This window comes from Desmodus rotundus, chromosome 10 (assembly GCF_022682495.2).
Source record: "Desmodus rotundus isolate HL8 chromosome 10, HLdesRot8A.1, whole genome shotgun sequence".
Classification (NCBI taxonomy): domain Eukaryota; kingdom Metazoa; phylum Chordata; class Mammalia; order Chiroptera; family Phyllostomidae; genus Desmodus; species Desmodus rotundus.
Window position 1 is genome coordinate 27,371,920 of NC_071396.1, and position 17,681 is coordinate 27,389,600.

Sequence of the window (17,681 nt, forward strand, 5' to 3'; positions counted from 1 at the left end):
AAAAGTGAAGGACATCAATTTTTAAATATTGCCTACATGCTGAAAATGGTAGTTTGGATATTCTGAGGCCAATAAATAAGATCCACTATAAAATGAATCTCACCCATTTTTCGTTTTTAACATGAAGACCAGACAACTCTAACTTACATAGGGGCTACCGGACAATGCTGCCACAGAGACCTCCTGACAGTGACTCTGCTGACCAGGGTGGCCTCTAGGAAATGACATTTCATTGGGTTTTTAACCAGGCACTAAGCAGGAAGGGGGTGTAACATGACTGAGATTTCCGACCCTGCAGGACACTATGAGGCAGCAGGGGCCAGGGTAGACAACCACCTAGGGTACAGTGCCCCGTGGCTGAGGCCCCGCGGGGAGAGCAGAGTCCACAGCAAGCTCTGCCTGTGTTTGTCCTCTGATGTAATCCCAGGGACTGCGACAGTGCTTGGCACACACTGGAACACCAGAAAACTCCTTAGCCTTGAAGAATGAATAGAACTTCCTCCGTAGTTTCTAATATTCTAACATGAAGAAAGTGTCCTCTGGGAATGCAAACAGAAGAATGGAGCAACACAAAAGCATATCCTATTATTATTCTCGGTGATTAACAGCAGGTAATGTTGACTGCTAACCCACCGAATTGTTACACATTTAAAAGACAAAGCTACCCCCACCTCACGTGTAACTGACCATCCAGGTCACAGAATACAATTTGTGCTTATCTGGCAACACGGGGTATCTGTACTGCAGCTCACTGCTGAAGAGCACAGCCTCAAATTGTCCCCCTCGCTCACAACTGTTACCAAAGCCACTTGGGTCACCTCAAGGAGAATGCCTTCTACATTTCTCTGTCAGCGTTTCTCAAAAATCTGATGCCAGAGGCTATGGCCTTCCATTTCGAAGTGAAACCTTTTTCACAATCAATGTTAGGGGCCCCAACCCAGACCAAGTGAGTCGACTGGGGGTGACCCCATTGACTTCTCTGTACAGTAAAACTGCCCCGCACCAGCGGTCAGAAGCCACAGCCCGCAGGCCAAATCACGCCGGCTGCCCATTTTTGTAGAGTTTTACTGGAACACAGCCACACCATTCGTCTGTCCACTGTCCACGGCTGCTTTTGCAACACAACTGCAGAGTTGCAGAGCAGGGAGAGATTTAGCCTGCAAGGCCTGAACTATTATCACCAGGCTTTTGACAGCCCAAGTTTGCTGACAATGCTCTAGCTGATCTAACTTTTTGTTCTGGACCAACTCGGAACATCCAAGGACTGTGCTGCAGCCTCAGAGAATGAAGTCAAATGAATTACGGTTCGACAGAGAAGTCTCTCAGCTTGCTGACAGGGAGGGCTATTTTCAAAACCAGTTCCTGGAGGGATGGTGGCTGAGGACTTCCCCTCTGTCCCAGACTCTCTGGCGAGGCCCAGAGGCAGCACAGCTCTGCTCCCAGCACACGGCTAACCTGCCTAAGAACCACAGCGCTAGGAACAGCCCACTTACCTCATCCCGTGGGTCTTCTGACCGCACTTCGGTGGGCCGGCGCCCTTCTCGTGGCAAAAGGAGGCTGAAGCTCCCTGGAAGAGGCCGACTACTGAGTAAACTCACACCACCCTTCTGGACAGGAGCTCTCAGACCTACCTGAGTATTACCCCTACTATGAGGTATGACACTGAACACATTCAGAAAATCAGGTTCTGTTCTCTCAGCATCCAAGATATTTTTCTGCATTACATAAGCTAATGATCTGTAACGAATACACAATCTCGCCACCCCTGAATTCCTAACAAAACAAGGCAAAATAGTAGAAAGGAGAAACATTTTATCTGATGTGTCTTATTTTGCCTATTTAAAAACTAAAAGGTACTAGGAAAAAACAAATGTAATGTGATGATAATGCCTGTGATCTCCAGAGAATGATCTGGCTTCTACCTTAAGAAATTACACAAAAGAACAATTTAAACCCAATGTCAGCAGAAGGAAATATTACAATAAGAGTAGAAATCAATTAAACAGAACACAGAACAAAAAATATTAATGAAAACAAAAGCTGGTACTTTGAAAAGATCAATCAAAATTGTTCAACTGCTAGCCAGACAAACCAAGAAATGAAAGACACAAATTAAAAAAAAAAAAACCCCTCATTACAGATCAATAGCAATAAAATAAGGGAACACTGTAATTTTATGTTCATAAATTAAATGAAAAAACAAACACTTTGAAAGATACAAACTATCAAAGCTACTAAAAAAAAAGAAAAAGAAAAGAAAAGCTAACTAACAAAGAAACACATAAATGAATACTTCCACAGAACATCAAAGAACTTGAATTTACACTTAAAAGCCTTCCCACAGAGAGGAGCCCAGGACCAGATGGCTGGCTACACTGATAAACATGACCCAACATTAAGGAAGAAATAACATCCACTGCACCAGAGAACCCAAGAGGAAGGAATGCTTCCCACCTGCTTGCTCCTTTTAAGGCTAGTAGCTTTCTCTGACGCCAAAACCAGATAAAACAATACATGAAAAAAGTACTGACCATTGGTTTTTATGAGCATAGAAACAAGTATCTTCAAAACACACCAGCAAATCAATCCAGCGATATATAAAATGGATGCTACATCACAACCAAGAGGAATTCATCCTGGGAATGCAAGGCTGTTCCACACTCGAAACGACAATGACCATACCAATACTCTAAGAAGAAAACTTATGATAACCTCATTTCTTTCCTTTTTCCCCCCAAAGGCTTTATTTATTTATTTATTTTTAGAGAGAGGGGAAGGGAGGGAGAAAGAGAGGGAGAGAAACATCAGCGTGTGGTTGCCTCTCACACGGCCCCCACTGGGGACCTGGCCCGCAACCCAGGCATGTGCCCTGACTGGGAATCGAACCAGAGACTCTTTGGTTCACAGGCCAGCGCTCAGTCCGCTGAGCCACACCATCCAGGGCGACTTGCCCATTTCTAGAGGGGAAAGAGGCAGACCAGTACTCGAGGGCAGGGTGGACAAAGCTCTTACTCTTACCCAGCTTGCTGCTGTTTGCTCTGTGCCCATCTGCAAGTGTTTCAGCAACAGCTCAGGGTCTACATGTTTCAAATCAACAAGTATCTTTTAAGATTTTATTACCCACACGACCTGGTTTACTTTAAATCCCAAGCCTACAATGCATGCATACGTACTCAGAAGGGCCGAAGCAGTTTACAATTTATACAACGTACAGTGTCTTTTATCTGATCACTCAAAAATTTTAAAATAACTTCAGTTTCTTCACGCAGGAATAATAACAGCAAATATACAAATAACCACCAAAAGGATATTTGAAAAAGTAATCATGTTCGCTTTTGACCTGAATAAAGACTTTATTGCAAGTCTAATTTTAAACAAAGGAATATAGAAAAGTTTTTCCCCTTTCTTTGGGCTTCCTGACATCTGGCTCTCCTCTATTGTTTCCAAAAGCTGCCGATATCCTGAGTAACACACGGATTATTTACTGCAGCAGAAACTCACCCTGTGAAGCGTCACCGTGTGCTGTTCCCATATAGCCGTTTCCTCCATTGCTGTGCTCTGATAAAGGAAAAGAAAAACAAGTCACTTATCTTTTAAGAAAATGTCTTCAATAAAGCGAGCGAGAACACCTAGGGAACAATTTAGCACATTAACATTCGTACTATTATATTAGATCCTCTGAAAAGAGCTTAATAATTATGGAAGGTTTTTTTGTTTGCTTTTGCTGTAAGAGACAGGAAACTACACACAGGAACTTCCTTTGTTTTTAACTTAATTTGGACAGATGCCGCTCTGTTCCTCTCTTGCCAGCTAAAATCAGTATTCCAGCTAATTCTGCAACTTTATACTTGATGTGAGGTAGAAAAGAATAAAAGGTGGAATAGTATTATCTTAACACATCTATTGACACATAAAACATTTTGAAGCATTTCTTACGCTGTGCAAAGAAAAGGAAAACTCAAGTCCCTCTGAACTCAGTGATTATAAATATCCATGGTACAGGAAGCAAGATGGAACCATCTGATAGGCTTGGTGCATGGCTGCTTTTGCATCACAGTTAAACACTACTGTCCCACCCAGTTAAGGTTAAACTACAAAACTGTCTTCAAGGTTTTTTTCCTAAGGGAGAAAAAATAGCTTTTCTAGTGTACTATTGCACACACACATCCACACATGAAACAAAAAAAGAAAAACAAATAGACAACTCCACAAAAACTCCCCAAGAATCACCATGAAGTAAAAGCAATGCAAGCTCCAAGGAAGGTCCTACCGAAACCACTGTGTAGAGTTCGGGTTCATCTACAGTCAAAAAATTCTTACTAGAGAGGGAAATACATTACTACCCGAGGGATGAGCACTAAAGAATTCAAAATAAATTTCTTATAAATTGTGTTTGCTCTTGGAGGCTTAAAGTAATTCGGCCCCTCTTACTGTTACCCCTTTATGGAATTGGGCTCCTAAATATAATACACCGGTAAACAGTTCTTTAAAGGGCTTTGCCGAGGTGACAGAAGGTGGGGGGCAGGAGAGAACGCTGAGCACAGCGTTCTGTTGAGACTGCCCACTTCACAAGCGCCAGCTGTATTCCATCACACCCTGTCATCAACAGTGCGAGAACGTGCCCATCAAGGTGCCAGGGGCCCATGTCTCCTTTCCCACAGCAACTTTAATCGAAGATTAATGCTACTTTAGAAAATGAATCCCTAGGAAGAAAGCCTGCTTCCCTAAATTCAAAGCAACTAGATTAACTTTCCTGCCCAATGAATGAGAGGGAGAGAAAGGATCTCTCTGTTCACTCCCACAGATAAGAACTGCCAAGCTCACCAGCGTTTTGTTTCAACCTTCCAATCGAGTGCAGCAAGCCTCCCTTTAATGAGACCTCTGCTGGAAACGGGGCTGTTTTGTTTTAACAAAAATTGACCAGGATTCAATGTATTAAAAGAAAATCCCTCCATCAGTGTGAAGTCATAATGATGTAAGTCATTCTGCTGACAAGCATTAAGAGTTCTACTAAAAAACACGTATGATCAAAATACCTGCCCTAAGAGTGAGTGTGTCCACCCTTCGCTGATGTATTTATTAAAGACGGAAGCTGCTCGCTCAGCCCCAGCTCCTCTCTTCCTGACCCGTCTCCACCTGCGGCTCTGCCTCCGGTCTTTCCAATGCCCTTCCCATTGGTGGGAACTGAGAGGGCCCCGTAGGCAAAGGCCTGGACAGCCTCCACTCGGGTAACAAAGGGATCCCCATCCTCCATGTGGTTTTAATGAGCACAGTTTTCCATTTTGTGGGAGAATATCCATCAAACAGGGAAACTGACTTAACGTTAATTCTGTGAACAGCTTATACATTGTTAGCCGCATTTGGCTGAAACGTGAGTAGGGAAGACAAGGCTGAAAGGACAAAATGCTGACAGCGATCACAGCCCAGTGAAGGGATCAGGGGTGACACTTCTTCATTAGGTCTTTTATCTCTTGGCTGTCCTCTCAGCATTCCCAATCAGAGTACAGTGCCAGAGTATTTTAAGCCACATTTACTAAATCCTGTTTGAAGCTTCAAATATCTATTTTTAACTTAGATTTAGGAAAACCAAATATTTAAGAAGACTATTTTGCTTTATAGTTAATTATAAAAGGCATTTAATCTACTAAGGGATTTATTAAGGTCTCATGGTACAAACTTTAAGAGTACCGTAAGAGAAACTTCAATTATTTTTTTTGTATACGATAAGGGGAAAGATAAAAATACTAAAACAATTCTTCTCAGCATTCCAATCAAAATATGTTTCTTCTTTGGAGGGATTAGAAAAGTACACATCTCAACTAATTCAATGGCTTCCCCAAAAAGGGTGATGTAATGTAATACCTCACTTCTCTGTGAAAGCCAAACACAGTCTTATTAGCTTGGTTTATCAGATGGGAGACCTACGTATAAGAAAGAAGGCAACAGAGAGTAAAACACCAAGAGAGGGCAGGCAGGGAGGCTCCTGACCAGCATGCTAAACCAATTCGATCCACAATACAAATGAGTAGTATGCCTTGCCAATACTTATTACTTAAAAACAAAAACAAACAAAAAAAACAGCATAAAACGTCTTCCTAGGTTAAACAATGAACCACGTCATCTCTCTTCACTCTCCAGCCCTTGGTTTCCTTCAGTGGAAAAAGCAACAAAATTCTACCCACAGTTGTTTGTAAACGCAGCCACCCTCGGGGAGGAGTCCTGAAAGCACTGAGGATGACCAGAGGGACGAGCACACCGATCTGGGACAGGCAAATACAGTAAAATATGAGAAGAGAATCTCAGTTGTCCGGACTCAAGGGTATGTATCCACTGTAAAATTCTTTCAACTCTGCTGTATTCAAAAACCACCACCATCAACTGTGGAGGGGTAAAGGGGGAGGAGCTTCCCATGGTGCATCATCACTCAGAAACCGAAGGCCAAAGCGGAGAGGACACATGCACTGGCGCATTTGCAGCACTCTTTCCTGCGCACTGCACAGAGACTAAAGGAGAAGGGGGTTCCTATGGAAGATCCAAACAACAAGGGGCCTCACAGGTGCGGCAACGGAAATGGGGGTGGGGTGGTGAGAATCTTTCCTTTTCACTGAGAATCCTTTTGCAGTTTCCATCAAGTTCATCTATTATCTATTCAAATAAATGATTTTTAGAACAACACCCTTATTGTAAACTCGCTTGTCATTTTTCTCATCAAAAAAAAAAAAAAAAAAAGAAAGCAGGACGCATAACTTTGTTAACTTGGACCAAGACCTTCCAGAAATCTATACTTTTCATTCCCCAAACTTTCAGGTTTGTGGGAGACCAAGGGAAAAGTGTGATTCCTACAGCAGGATTCCAGCACTATCACTCCTCAGTAACTCTGAAAAATGCTGTTAAACGGAAAATGACCTAGACCAGAACCCAAATCTGCCATTAACTAGACAGGTGACCTTAGTTGTCCTCACCTATAAAGTTAGAGAACTGGACAAAATTTTCTCAAGTGAAAACTTCCTCTGGCTCCAAAACGCTACCAGACCGCCATTCCAGCTGTAGTCCACAGGCCACTCATTCCGTGCTTAGTGACACACCCCAGAAGGCAGGGGGACATCGTGCCATTCCCGGCTACTGGACCCTCAGCCCTGTGTCCATTTCTCAGTGGGCACCAACTGACTAGAATCACAATTTCTGAAGAAGCAAAAGAGCTGCATTTCAGAATCTACCAAGAGCTTCTTTGGTTTCTTTGTTCCAAGCTCCAGCTGGCAAAGACCCGACTCAGATGGCCAACTCAGAAGGGCTTCCTGCCAAAACTTTGGGTCCCCGTTCGAGGCAGTTTCACTGTCCTCTCAGGCGGACGATAAATCAAACGGAGAAAAGACTGGAGAACAGAAACTGAGAACACAGGGTGCACCATTAATTGGAAGAAGGTCAAGTAAAAGAATTGAGTAAATAAAGCTAGCGTTCTCCAAATAAAGAAAAATCTTAACATATAAGAAAAACCTTATACAATTATCTAAATACGTAAGCAGCCAGTTAAACTGTACTACCCTTACGGCAATAATAATAATAATAATAATAATAGCATTCATTCATTCATCAAACATTTACCAGACATGCTAAGTGCTATGAAGACAAAACAAGGCCCCCCTCCTCCCTCCGGCCCAAGAAGGCTGGAAGCAATTCATAAACGGTCTGTGAGGGCGCTGTACTGGGGGATGGAAGGACTCTGTGTGTGTGATGATCAGAGGCTGAGTCTCCGAGAAAGCGACACTGGAGTTCAGGCTTGAAGGGTGACCAGGAAAAAGTGAGGGAAGTTGTTTCGGGGGAAGAAACAGTGCAGCAGCAAGGTTATAGATGCTGTACACGCAACTGGCTTTGACATGGGGGACAAGTTCCACCTGTGGACTAGAGAAAGGGTAGAAATAGAAACTGTGCAAGTACCATCACAACGGGTCCCTAATGCTACGGACTTGAAACTCAAGGGGAAATCACTAGGGCATGTCAGGTGATCAAATGATATAGCCAGAAGTCCTGAAGGCTGATGTGTGGAAGACAGTTTTGTGGCAGGGAGACCAGTTAAAAATTCAAGTGAAAAGGGGGAAGAGTCAGAGGGCTGGTTTCTGAATTAGAGGACTGAATGAAAAAGCAGAAGCAAGATGACAGATTCAGTTTAACATCCTTAATTTAAGGTGCCCATGGAACAGTCAGCAAGCAGTAACAGGCAATAGGCAGTAAGATCGAGACCAAGATCAGAGTAAATAAGGACCCAGAAGTAATCAACGAAGTACTAGTAAACCCAAGAGAAAAGATCCAATTACCCAAGGACCAAGAAGACAGATATTTTAGAGGGAAAAAAGGAGACCCAAACTAACTTGAGAAGGAGCAGCCAGAGAGGACACAGGGAAAGCAACTGAGGATACAGGAAAAAGCAAGTGTGAGGAGTAACAGGATTAACGCAGCCTCAAATACATATGGATGACAAAAACATTAACTTCAGAGAGGAGACGCACCACCTTTGCCAAACAATCAAGGTAAACATCATCGGTAACAAGTCACGTCAACATCGTGAACCCCACCCCAGGATGCACCAGGACGCAACATGATTTCCAAAAATGCATCACCTGTTCCAATGATGAGAACATCTGACACATCAAATCAAGCTGCATTCCACAAAAAGATCAAGCAATTCTCTCCAAAAGTACAAAGGTCATAAAAGACAGAGGGAAGACTTAAGGGTCTGTGGCAGATTCCGAGACACCAAAAAGGAAGGAACAATTTAATGCAGTGTGGAATCCTCAAACAGAGAAAGGGAAAACTGGCATAATCTGAATACAGTCTGTAGTTTAGTTATCACGGTGCTGATGTTCATCTCATTCCCAATAACTGTTCCATGCTTGTGTAAAATGTAAGGGGAGTGAGAAGAAGGATATATGGACACTAAAACTTTTGCAACTTTTCTCTAAGGCTGTGATTTATTCAAAATCAGGGGCTTTAAAAAATCCTTTCAGTTGAAATAATAACACATATGAAAAATCATTATCCTCACACAAAAAAGCACTCAGTGAAAAACGGACCAAATTTGTAGACTCACCAGGCCATGTTTCTTTATTAGTGGCCTCCTTTCTTCCCTTAAATCAAAACACTATTTTAAACAAATCATGACATACCTAAGTAAAAAGGTGACAAGCTCTGTGTCAACTGCGGAGCTTCCCTTAGGCGCTCCAGTCAGGTCGGGGACCTCCCCCTGTGCCAAGCCCAGGCACTTGCAGCTGACAATCTTACCACTCCGGGCAGCAGTAATAGGTCAGGTTCAATGGTAAGTGTGCCAGTTTTAACTCACACCGCTTAGGTACTACAGCCGTTTATTAGGTATTTCCCATCCGCAACAAAGAAGAAACATCCTTTATTTTCATGTAAAACTGCATTTTTAAAGTAAACAACAGATGATACCTATCTGACACAGTACCCTAGTAGAAAAGATGGCTGAGAGGTTAAAGACACACACGTCACAAGAGGATACGCACTAGGCCAATAAACACGTGGGGACAGTGCTCAAATTCACTAATCAACAAGGGAATGCAAATTCATAGGAGGGGACCAGAAATTCATTATTGATCTAGGAAGGACCCCAACCAAGATGGCTGCCAGCAAGGCACCAGGCCACTGAGCCACTTCCCCAGGAGCTAGCTGGCTGCTCCTGCAGTTGCCCTCCTTTGCAGAAAAGGAAAATGCAGCTAGACCGGCAGACGCACTAGAGGCTTCGCACTAGAGAGGCTTCTCAGAGCTTCTGGGGTGAAATGTAAGCTTTAAGCTGGTCTGTTACCAGGAAGTGAGTAACAGAGTAAAAAAGGTAACTCTAGTCTAGGAGGGATGTCAGATGTCAGATACTAACTAAATATCCAGCAAACAGATTAGCACAAGTTGTAAGTGCTACACAGGGAAATCCTGGGCAGCTCACAGCAGAGTTCTAACTTAGTCTCTGGCTTCAGGGCAGGGTTCTCAAGGAAAAGAACTGGACAGGGGCTAGGCGAAGGAGGGACAAGCTTTCCAGGGAGATAAAACAGCATATGCAAAAGCCCCAGGGTACACACATACTCTCGTTCATTCAAACAATATCTGAGTTTATGAAATGCCAGACCCTGTGTTAAGCTCCACAAATAAGAGGACACAATCAGTGTGACCTTATCCTCAAGGGGGTTATAGGCTAGCAGAACTGGAAGACCAAAAAACTTCACAACCAAGCGCATCATCACAGGCTTAAGACTACAAGAAAAAAAGAAAGAAAAACAGTGCCACGAGGGAGGCTCGAAGAGGAAGCTGGCAGGAAGCACAGGACCTGGTAGGAAGGGCAGAGAGGACAGCACAGTTTGGGAATAGGGAGAACAAAGGAGAAAGACGCAAGGGGAGGCCACGGGGGTAGGCAGGGGCCAAGTAACCCAGGAGGAGCTCTGTGACATTACAGATTTTGGTCTTTCACTCCTAAAGGCAACAAGGCGCCTAGCAATTTTAGGATGAGCTGGGGTGCGGGGGGAGGGGACACTAATCAAAAGTGGATTTTGGAAAGATCATTTTAGAAAAACAGACTGTAAGTGGGGAGAAGGGGTATGATACTTCTTAGGAGGCTGTTAGAGAAAAACAGAGATTGTAATGGATTATAGTGAGTATGTGTGTGCGTGTGTGTTGGGGGAGGGGATGTAAACATTAGGAAGTACAGGTAGAACAAGCGGAAATGCAGGAGGTGCTCAGGAGGTGAAAACTGAACAGAATTTGCTAACCATTCACCACACGGGATGGATACCCCAAATCTGGAATACTCTTTACCCTCCACTCTCAAGTCCAGCAGACTACAGACTGCCTCTCTTGCTTAATGCTATGGCAACTTTTAACAACTCACAAGTGCCAGGGCCTTTCTGAAACCACGGCACACCTTGCTGGGCTGGGACTCCTCACCCTCAGCCTGACGCTGTCCGGTATCCAATCAATACATAAATGCAGACACATGGAAACTACATGTCTGCACAAGTGTGCACACACACAAACATAGCTGCTATATGCCTCTTCTCTGGTATTAGGATGGGCCTCACTTAAATGTTTTTAAAAGATAAGGCTAATGTAACAGCTTATGAAGTGCTGGGCACTGCACGGAGCCCAGCCGCCCTGAGAGGGGTGCTGTTCTCTTCCACAGCATTTCAGATAAAACAGCTGTTAAGTGGTGGCCCCAAGATTCAGAGTCCAGAGCCCAAAGTCATAAAGCAATATGGACTGAGGGTCCCTCGATGACCATGTCTCAGTCCTTGTGTTACCTGATTTCTCTCCATGCAGGACCCGGTCTGCTGCAGGTCCCCCTCCCGGAACTTCCCCCGCCGGCCTTTCTCTGTGCCACTACCCTCAGCCCAGGTCCAAATGAAGAACTTTCGGTCAGAGGCCGCCACCAGGTGGGAAACTGTAGCTACAGGCCATAGAATCAACTAGTTTTTGTCCAAGAAGATATAAGGAAAATCAAGAAGAAAAATAATCCCAAAGAAAAGCAGGCAAAAGGCTTGAAAAGGCCATAAATATAAAAAGCTGCTCGTCTAGTCCAAGAAACGCAAATGAGAACTGCAGTGAGATTATACTACAGACCCACTGGCAAGGCTCGCATTACAGCAATTGACACCGGGCACAGAAACTCAGAAACTCTTTCACGGAGGGCACAGAGGGTCAGTGGTGCGACCCCTCTGGAAAAGACATTACCTCCGAAGACGGAAGACACATTAAGCAATCCAGGGCAACACCATCCCTAAACACCGAAACACAGGCAGTGTTCACCAAGGGGCATCGGCAAGTGTTCAGAGAAGCAGTATTCCTAACAGCCAGAATTAGGAGCCAACTCAAGCGCCCATCCCCGGCAGACTGGGTACACTGGTACAGGCATGCAGCACCGGACAGCAACGAGGACGAATCAACTGATACGCCGCAACACAGGAACCTCAAAAACCAAGTGAGAACAGTGGCTGCCTTGGGGGAGGAAGGGTGGCCTTAGCACTCAGTAGGGTGATGTTACTGGGAAGAGGCAAGTGGTGGGGGGGGGAGCTTCTGAGACGCTGGCAATATTCTATATTCTACTCTTCGACCTGGATGGTGTTTACGTGGGTGTTCACTTTATAGTAATTCTTTCAAGTACGTTTGTTTTGTGTACTTTTATATAGGTATTACATTTCACAATGAAAAGATAGAAAAGAATGAAGTCAGCTGACAGCATTTAAGTCGAGGTTATTTACATAAAAATCCAGATTGACAGCCTCCTTTAAAAAACTGGCAGATCTGGCCTGTCTTCCTTGTTGCCAACCATCAGCTGGAGTTGAGCAACAGCCACTTCCTCCAGCCCAACCTGTGCTCTCTGACCGCCAGGGCACTCTCCCTGCGCTTTATGATTCATGCTACCCGTCTGGTGGAGGACTCACCCAACCCCATTCCACAGGTAGCTCCCCAACACTCCTTTAGGACACAGGCGCATCCTCGAATATGCACACGGGAATGATGACGCGTGTGAGCAGGGGTGTGATTAGCTGGAGCAGGTGAATTTAACCTCAGATTCCTCACTGATTAAACAGAGATACCGGCAGTACCTAACAGAGGGGACATTAAGTGAAATGACACACTAAACACCTAGCTTAGTCCTTGTCACAGCATCAGCGCCCAACATCATGGGGCCATTATTTATTACTGACACGTATTTCTCATTTTCAAGAGAGTTTGAATCTATCCACATGGGCACTGTCTTCTGATTGGATAGGCACTACAGCATCGAAACACAGATTTGTTTGTTTAAATATTCTAACATTTATCACCGTTAAAAACAAAAACCATTAGTAAATAAATCTTCCAAAGCTCCTTTATGGGACACAAAGGGAAAGATTTCCCACAATTAAACTTTGAAAACTAGACTTGTTTTTAGTTGTTTTTTTGTCCAAAGCACATATTTTGTCTGATTGTGGCTTTTACTGGTCTGATCAAATAGCATGGATGCGTACAGCTGATGGACTTTAAGGCCTTAGTCATAAATGGCCCTCAACACTGAAAGGCGAGCACCGGAAGCAGCCTACTACCTTTCACAGGGTACTCAGTACCCCTACAACTACTGAACTGGCTTATCTACTCCCGCCCCTCAGACAGAGGCGCACACCATTCTCTCCTGAAACCACCAAAGTCTAATTCCAACTATTTTTTCCCAGCCAATCTGGCAGTAAGCTCGCATACAATGGATTACTGGGAAGTTCATCCCTGAATACAATGAAAACGAACCAACTACAGCTACCCACAACATCAATCATCTAACACAATGCTGAGCCAAAGCAGCCGTACACAACAGAACCCACGCTGCACGGTTCTGTCTTTGCAAAGTTCCCAGGTAAAACTACCGTGCTTATGGCATGCATAATTAAGTGGTGAAATTATAAAGAAAAGCTACAAAACAGGCGCTGCAGAAAACAAGATCGCTGTCAGCTTTGGGGGAAGGATCCGATCTGGAACTGGCACGGTAGGCAGCCTAGCATTTCGCATCACGCACAGCATTCTACCTGTTGCTCTCCGCCTGCACCATTTCAATGCCCCGGGAGTGCAGACAGTGCAGACACGTGTATGCTGCCCTATCTCCAGCATCTGAAACAGGGCCTGGTATGTTCCAGGTCTGCAATAAATATCTGTTGAGAAAAAACTCCAAACTGTTACCCATTTCACAGCTTGTTACACCCTAAGTAAACAGTTACCAGCCAGCAGACTGTACATTCTCCACATCAGTTTATTCAAGGAGTTACAAGTATGTAAGTCAACTGTAAACACTCTGTAGTTCTTAATATTTTCTCCTATGGAGATCCTTTTACAAAACACATGCAAGTATCCTGATTTCATTAAAGCACTTTTAAATTAACAAAAAAAATATGGAGAAAATCAACTGTTACAGCAAGCCCAGGCTTTAGCCATAATTCCACTACTTTCCCAACCACAAGTCACCCGCATGCAGTGCTATTAAGGACCATATCGTGTGCATATTCATTTTTCATGAATAAGCAATACAAATGTTTGGATCTTAAAGGGGAATTACACATTTCACAACTGACTGACAGTATACAGCATTGAAAACTACCAGCTTCTGCAGAGCAGGGATCTAGGACAAAATGTGCTCCATCAATGTTTGTTGAGCTAACCAAAAAAATTAGTCACTACTGATATCCTTCTAGGTTTGATAATTATGTCCTGAATTAAGAGAGCTCGTCATAAAAAGCAAGTTGAATTCAGTCATCGGAAATGGTACAAACCCTGCAGGATGTCCAACCTTTTGGGGTCTCTGGGCCACACTGGAAGAAGAGCTGTCTTGGGCCCCACACTAAATACACCACGACACGTCATCACATAAAAACCTCATCATGTTTTAAGTAAATGTATGATTTTGTGTCGGGCAGCAGGTTGGACACCCTGCCAGATTACTAGTGACAATTCCAAGAGAGTGAAAATTCTTAAGATAACCAAGAAAAAAGTGAACTTTCACTCCTTGGGAATACACACTATTAAAAAAACAAAACAAAGAAATGTCAGCAAATTAATAAATGTACAGGTGCTAATCTTATGTTCCTAGTAAATGTCCGTAGAAAGTACTGTTAGCACCTGTTTTCACCTTCCTTCTGGGCACGAGAAACTAGAATGACTGAGGCCTCTCATCCGTCAACTCGCTTGCCAACATTCTCCTAGTAAGACTCGGTGGTTCTGATACGGTAACCGAGATGTATAACTCAAACTAATAGAACTCATCTCTGGCTGCATCCCGAAGGCAAGGGCCACGGGAGACTCAGTATTTAACACGACATCCACAACAGCCAGAGCATTGTTACTGGATCTCAAATGGTGTGTTTTACGGTAAAAATTTCGGCAACGTTGGTTTTCTTATGTTTTAAAGTAGTGCTTCTGTGGTACAGTTGATCATTCAGAGTCAATTATTTTCATCCACTTTTAGGATGTAAAATGAAATTTCCTACCCATGTGCTCACCACACCCTTCTCATTATTAAGAATTTATCTGTTTAAGAAGCAATGGAAATAAAGCACCTGGCTAACCCATAAAGGAGCAACCTGAAGCCACTCTTCTCTGCAATAAATAAATGAAGAAGCACTCTAGGTCAGAGAAGGCGAAAGGCCTATTTTTATTGCTGCCTTATACTGTAAGCACTGTTCTGAAACATGCCAATTTTAGATCAATTTAAAAATCAGGAAACTATCCTAATGTCTCTCTCTTCCTAAAAGATCAGATGTTAAACTAATAAGTTTTAAAATTATCTTTCAAAATTCAGAGATTCGAAGTATGTTCCAGTCAAATATTTCAGAAATATCATACCAGACATAAACTATCTTTCAATCTTTTGTCGCATTTGATCAAGAACTCTAGAAATAAAAAGTAACTTTGCTCAGTCCCCTCACTTGTCCCCCGTCGTCCCAGTGCTCAGTCAGTGCTCAACGCTGGGTCCCTGCATGCCTGAGCATGCGACCCTAGGGTGAGGGGTGCAGAATTGTCAGGGGTTGGTGGCAGATGCTACATGTGAAGGGACAGCCAGACTCACGGTCTTTTGGAAGACTGAACTTTTTTATCATGTCAGGGTTATGTCCAAAAATATAATGTAATTCATTACGCTTCCCAACTTTTCACCAAAATTATTATTTTTAAAGCCAATTTCCTTAGCAGCATAGTGATCTGTCTTATTTATACTCAGTTTTATTCTTAGAATTGTAGTGAGTTTATATTTGGTCTCTAAATAGAAAAAAGATTAAAGAGCAAGTAAAAGTCAGAGCCAGTGCATTGTTTCCAGGACTGAAAAAATGAGTGAAACTACTGTAATCTTTGTCCTTCAAACCAAACAGGAAACAGTACCACACACGCCGTATTACAGCCCTGCAAGTCCCAGATTGGTTTCAACCTCCTCATTTGTTGGTGCGATGGCTGAGCTCCTCTGCCGCTTGCTGAGAGCCATCAAGGGGCGGCAGCATCTTTCTGGAAGATGAAATAAAAATCCACGAGTCCCTAACATGAAAACTTCAGTATTTCAGAGAGACAGGCAGGGGTGGAGGTGGCGGAAGACAGCCTTTCCTAACTCCGCAGTACAATCCGCACCACTACACAACCTGGGGGGAGGCCGTGCGTGACCTGCAAAGCAGCTATCCAACAGCGCTGTCCTCAGACAAACTTAGGGGTTGTAAGTGTGGTCAGGATAAGCAGCCAAGTGCATAAATTACAGTTTCAACCATGAATGTCTACAATGCAAAACAGGCTAACATTAGTTAAAAGCCTTTTGCCTTAAATACTATAAAAATAGTTCTAGTGCATAGTAATTACTGTATAAACACAACAGGTCCAGGAAAATGCACTACAGTCAAGCCCATTACATAAAGGACAGTGAGTTTTTAGTTCACCTTTAAAGCAATATGAAACAAATAGGCATTGATCAGTAACTACCAGAATAAAAGCTACATTACAACAGCCACTCAGGACACAACTCCTATCTATAAAGATTAATTTTCAGTTAGTTTTGTTTACTTACTTAGCTACAGTATTTTGCCATGTATAAAGCGCACGTTTCCCCCCCAAATTTTGGGGGGGGGGATAGGGACACTCATTACACATGGGTGTAGTGATTACCTACCATGAATATAATAATGGGTATAATAATCCTGTGTATAATGCACACAAAACATGGGCGCACATTATACACGGCAAAATATGTAACTTTTACAGTTACCTTTCAAATGTTCAGGTATTTTTTAAAAATCCATCATGCCTTAGTTGACACAATAGATTCCTAAGAAGTGGTGTAAATAATTTTCATACTGAACTACACTAGAATTTTACAGGTGATCACAGGGAGAAAGATATGGTCCCTGAGACATAATGAAAACATTTAAGCAGGAAATCTAATAAGCTTATGTAATAGCACGATTTTAAATTGTATTGCCTCCCCCAAAGTGAAACAGCTTGGAAACCCAGAAGCCACTACAACTTCCTTCAGCCACTTTCCGTGATTCAGCCAATGAAAACGTTCCTAATAATAATTCATACCACTTTCTCATGTAATGAACAATTCTTCAGTGAGACAGAGGACCACCCCCAGGTTCCTGATGTCAACTCTGGAGTAATTTTATGCCAGGTACACCAGTATTGGTGCTCACAAAGTCAGGTGTGTCTCACGCACATGAGAACCTTTTCCTTTACTGCTTCTAAGTTCATTATGTACAGAGAGGCCCTTTCCAACTCCCGTATGCATGTTTAAACAGTGTCCTATACTGTCTTCTAAGTACTCTACGATTTGCCTTAGTTGCTCTTTTTCACATTTCATTTGGATTTTTTTTTTTTGCCTGAGGCAAACACTCAAACAAAACAGAACAAAAAAAGTTAACCAAGAGTCCCAGTACTGTTTACTGAATAACCTATCCTTTCTCTAATCTAGGTTATTTTAACCATATATTCCTAGTTTTCTCTCTTGCTGGCTAAATGAATTTAGGTGTTACTTTCATCTCTGTGCTTCAGCTCCCCATCCGTAAGTGGGAGTAACAGCAGCGCTCCCTTCATGGGTTACCCCGAGAATTAAATCGGTTCATTCGTGGTAAGCTCTTAGAACAGTACCTGACGCGTGTGAAGCGCTGACAACCACAATCACGAGAAGCCTG

The 17,681-nt window shown here is 43.2% G+C and overlaps 1 protein-coding gene across 6 annotated transcripts in view; it reads right to left on the reverse strand.

The window, feature by feature from the left end:
- Window positions 1–17,681, reverse strand: part of TJP1 (tight junction protein 1) — a 169,502-nt gene that overhangs the window by 58,285 nt on the left and 93,536 nt on the right. For all 6 annotated transcript variants that reach the window (XM_053912796.2, XM_053912794.2, XM_053912793.2 and 3 more), the window contains one exon: window positions 3,502–3,558. In XM_053912796.2, the coding sequence (XP_053768771.1) occupies window positions 3,502–3,558 (57 nt within the window). The remainder of the gene's footprint in view (window positions 1–3,501; window positions 3,559–17,681) is intronic.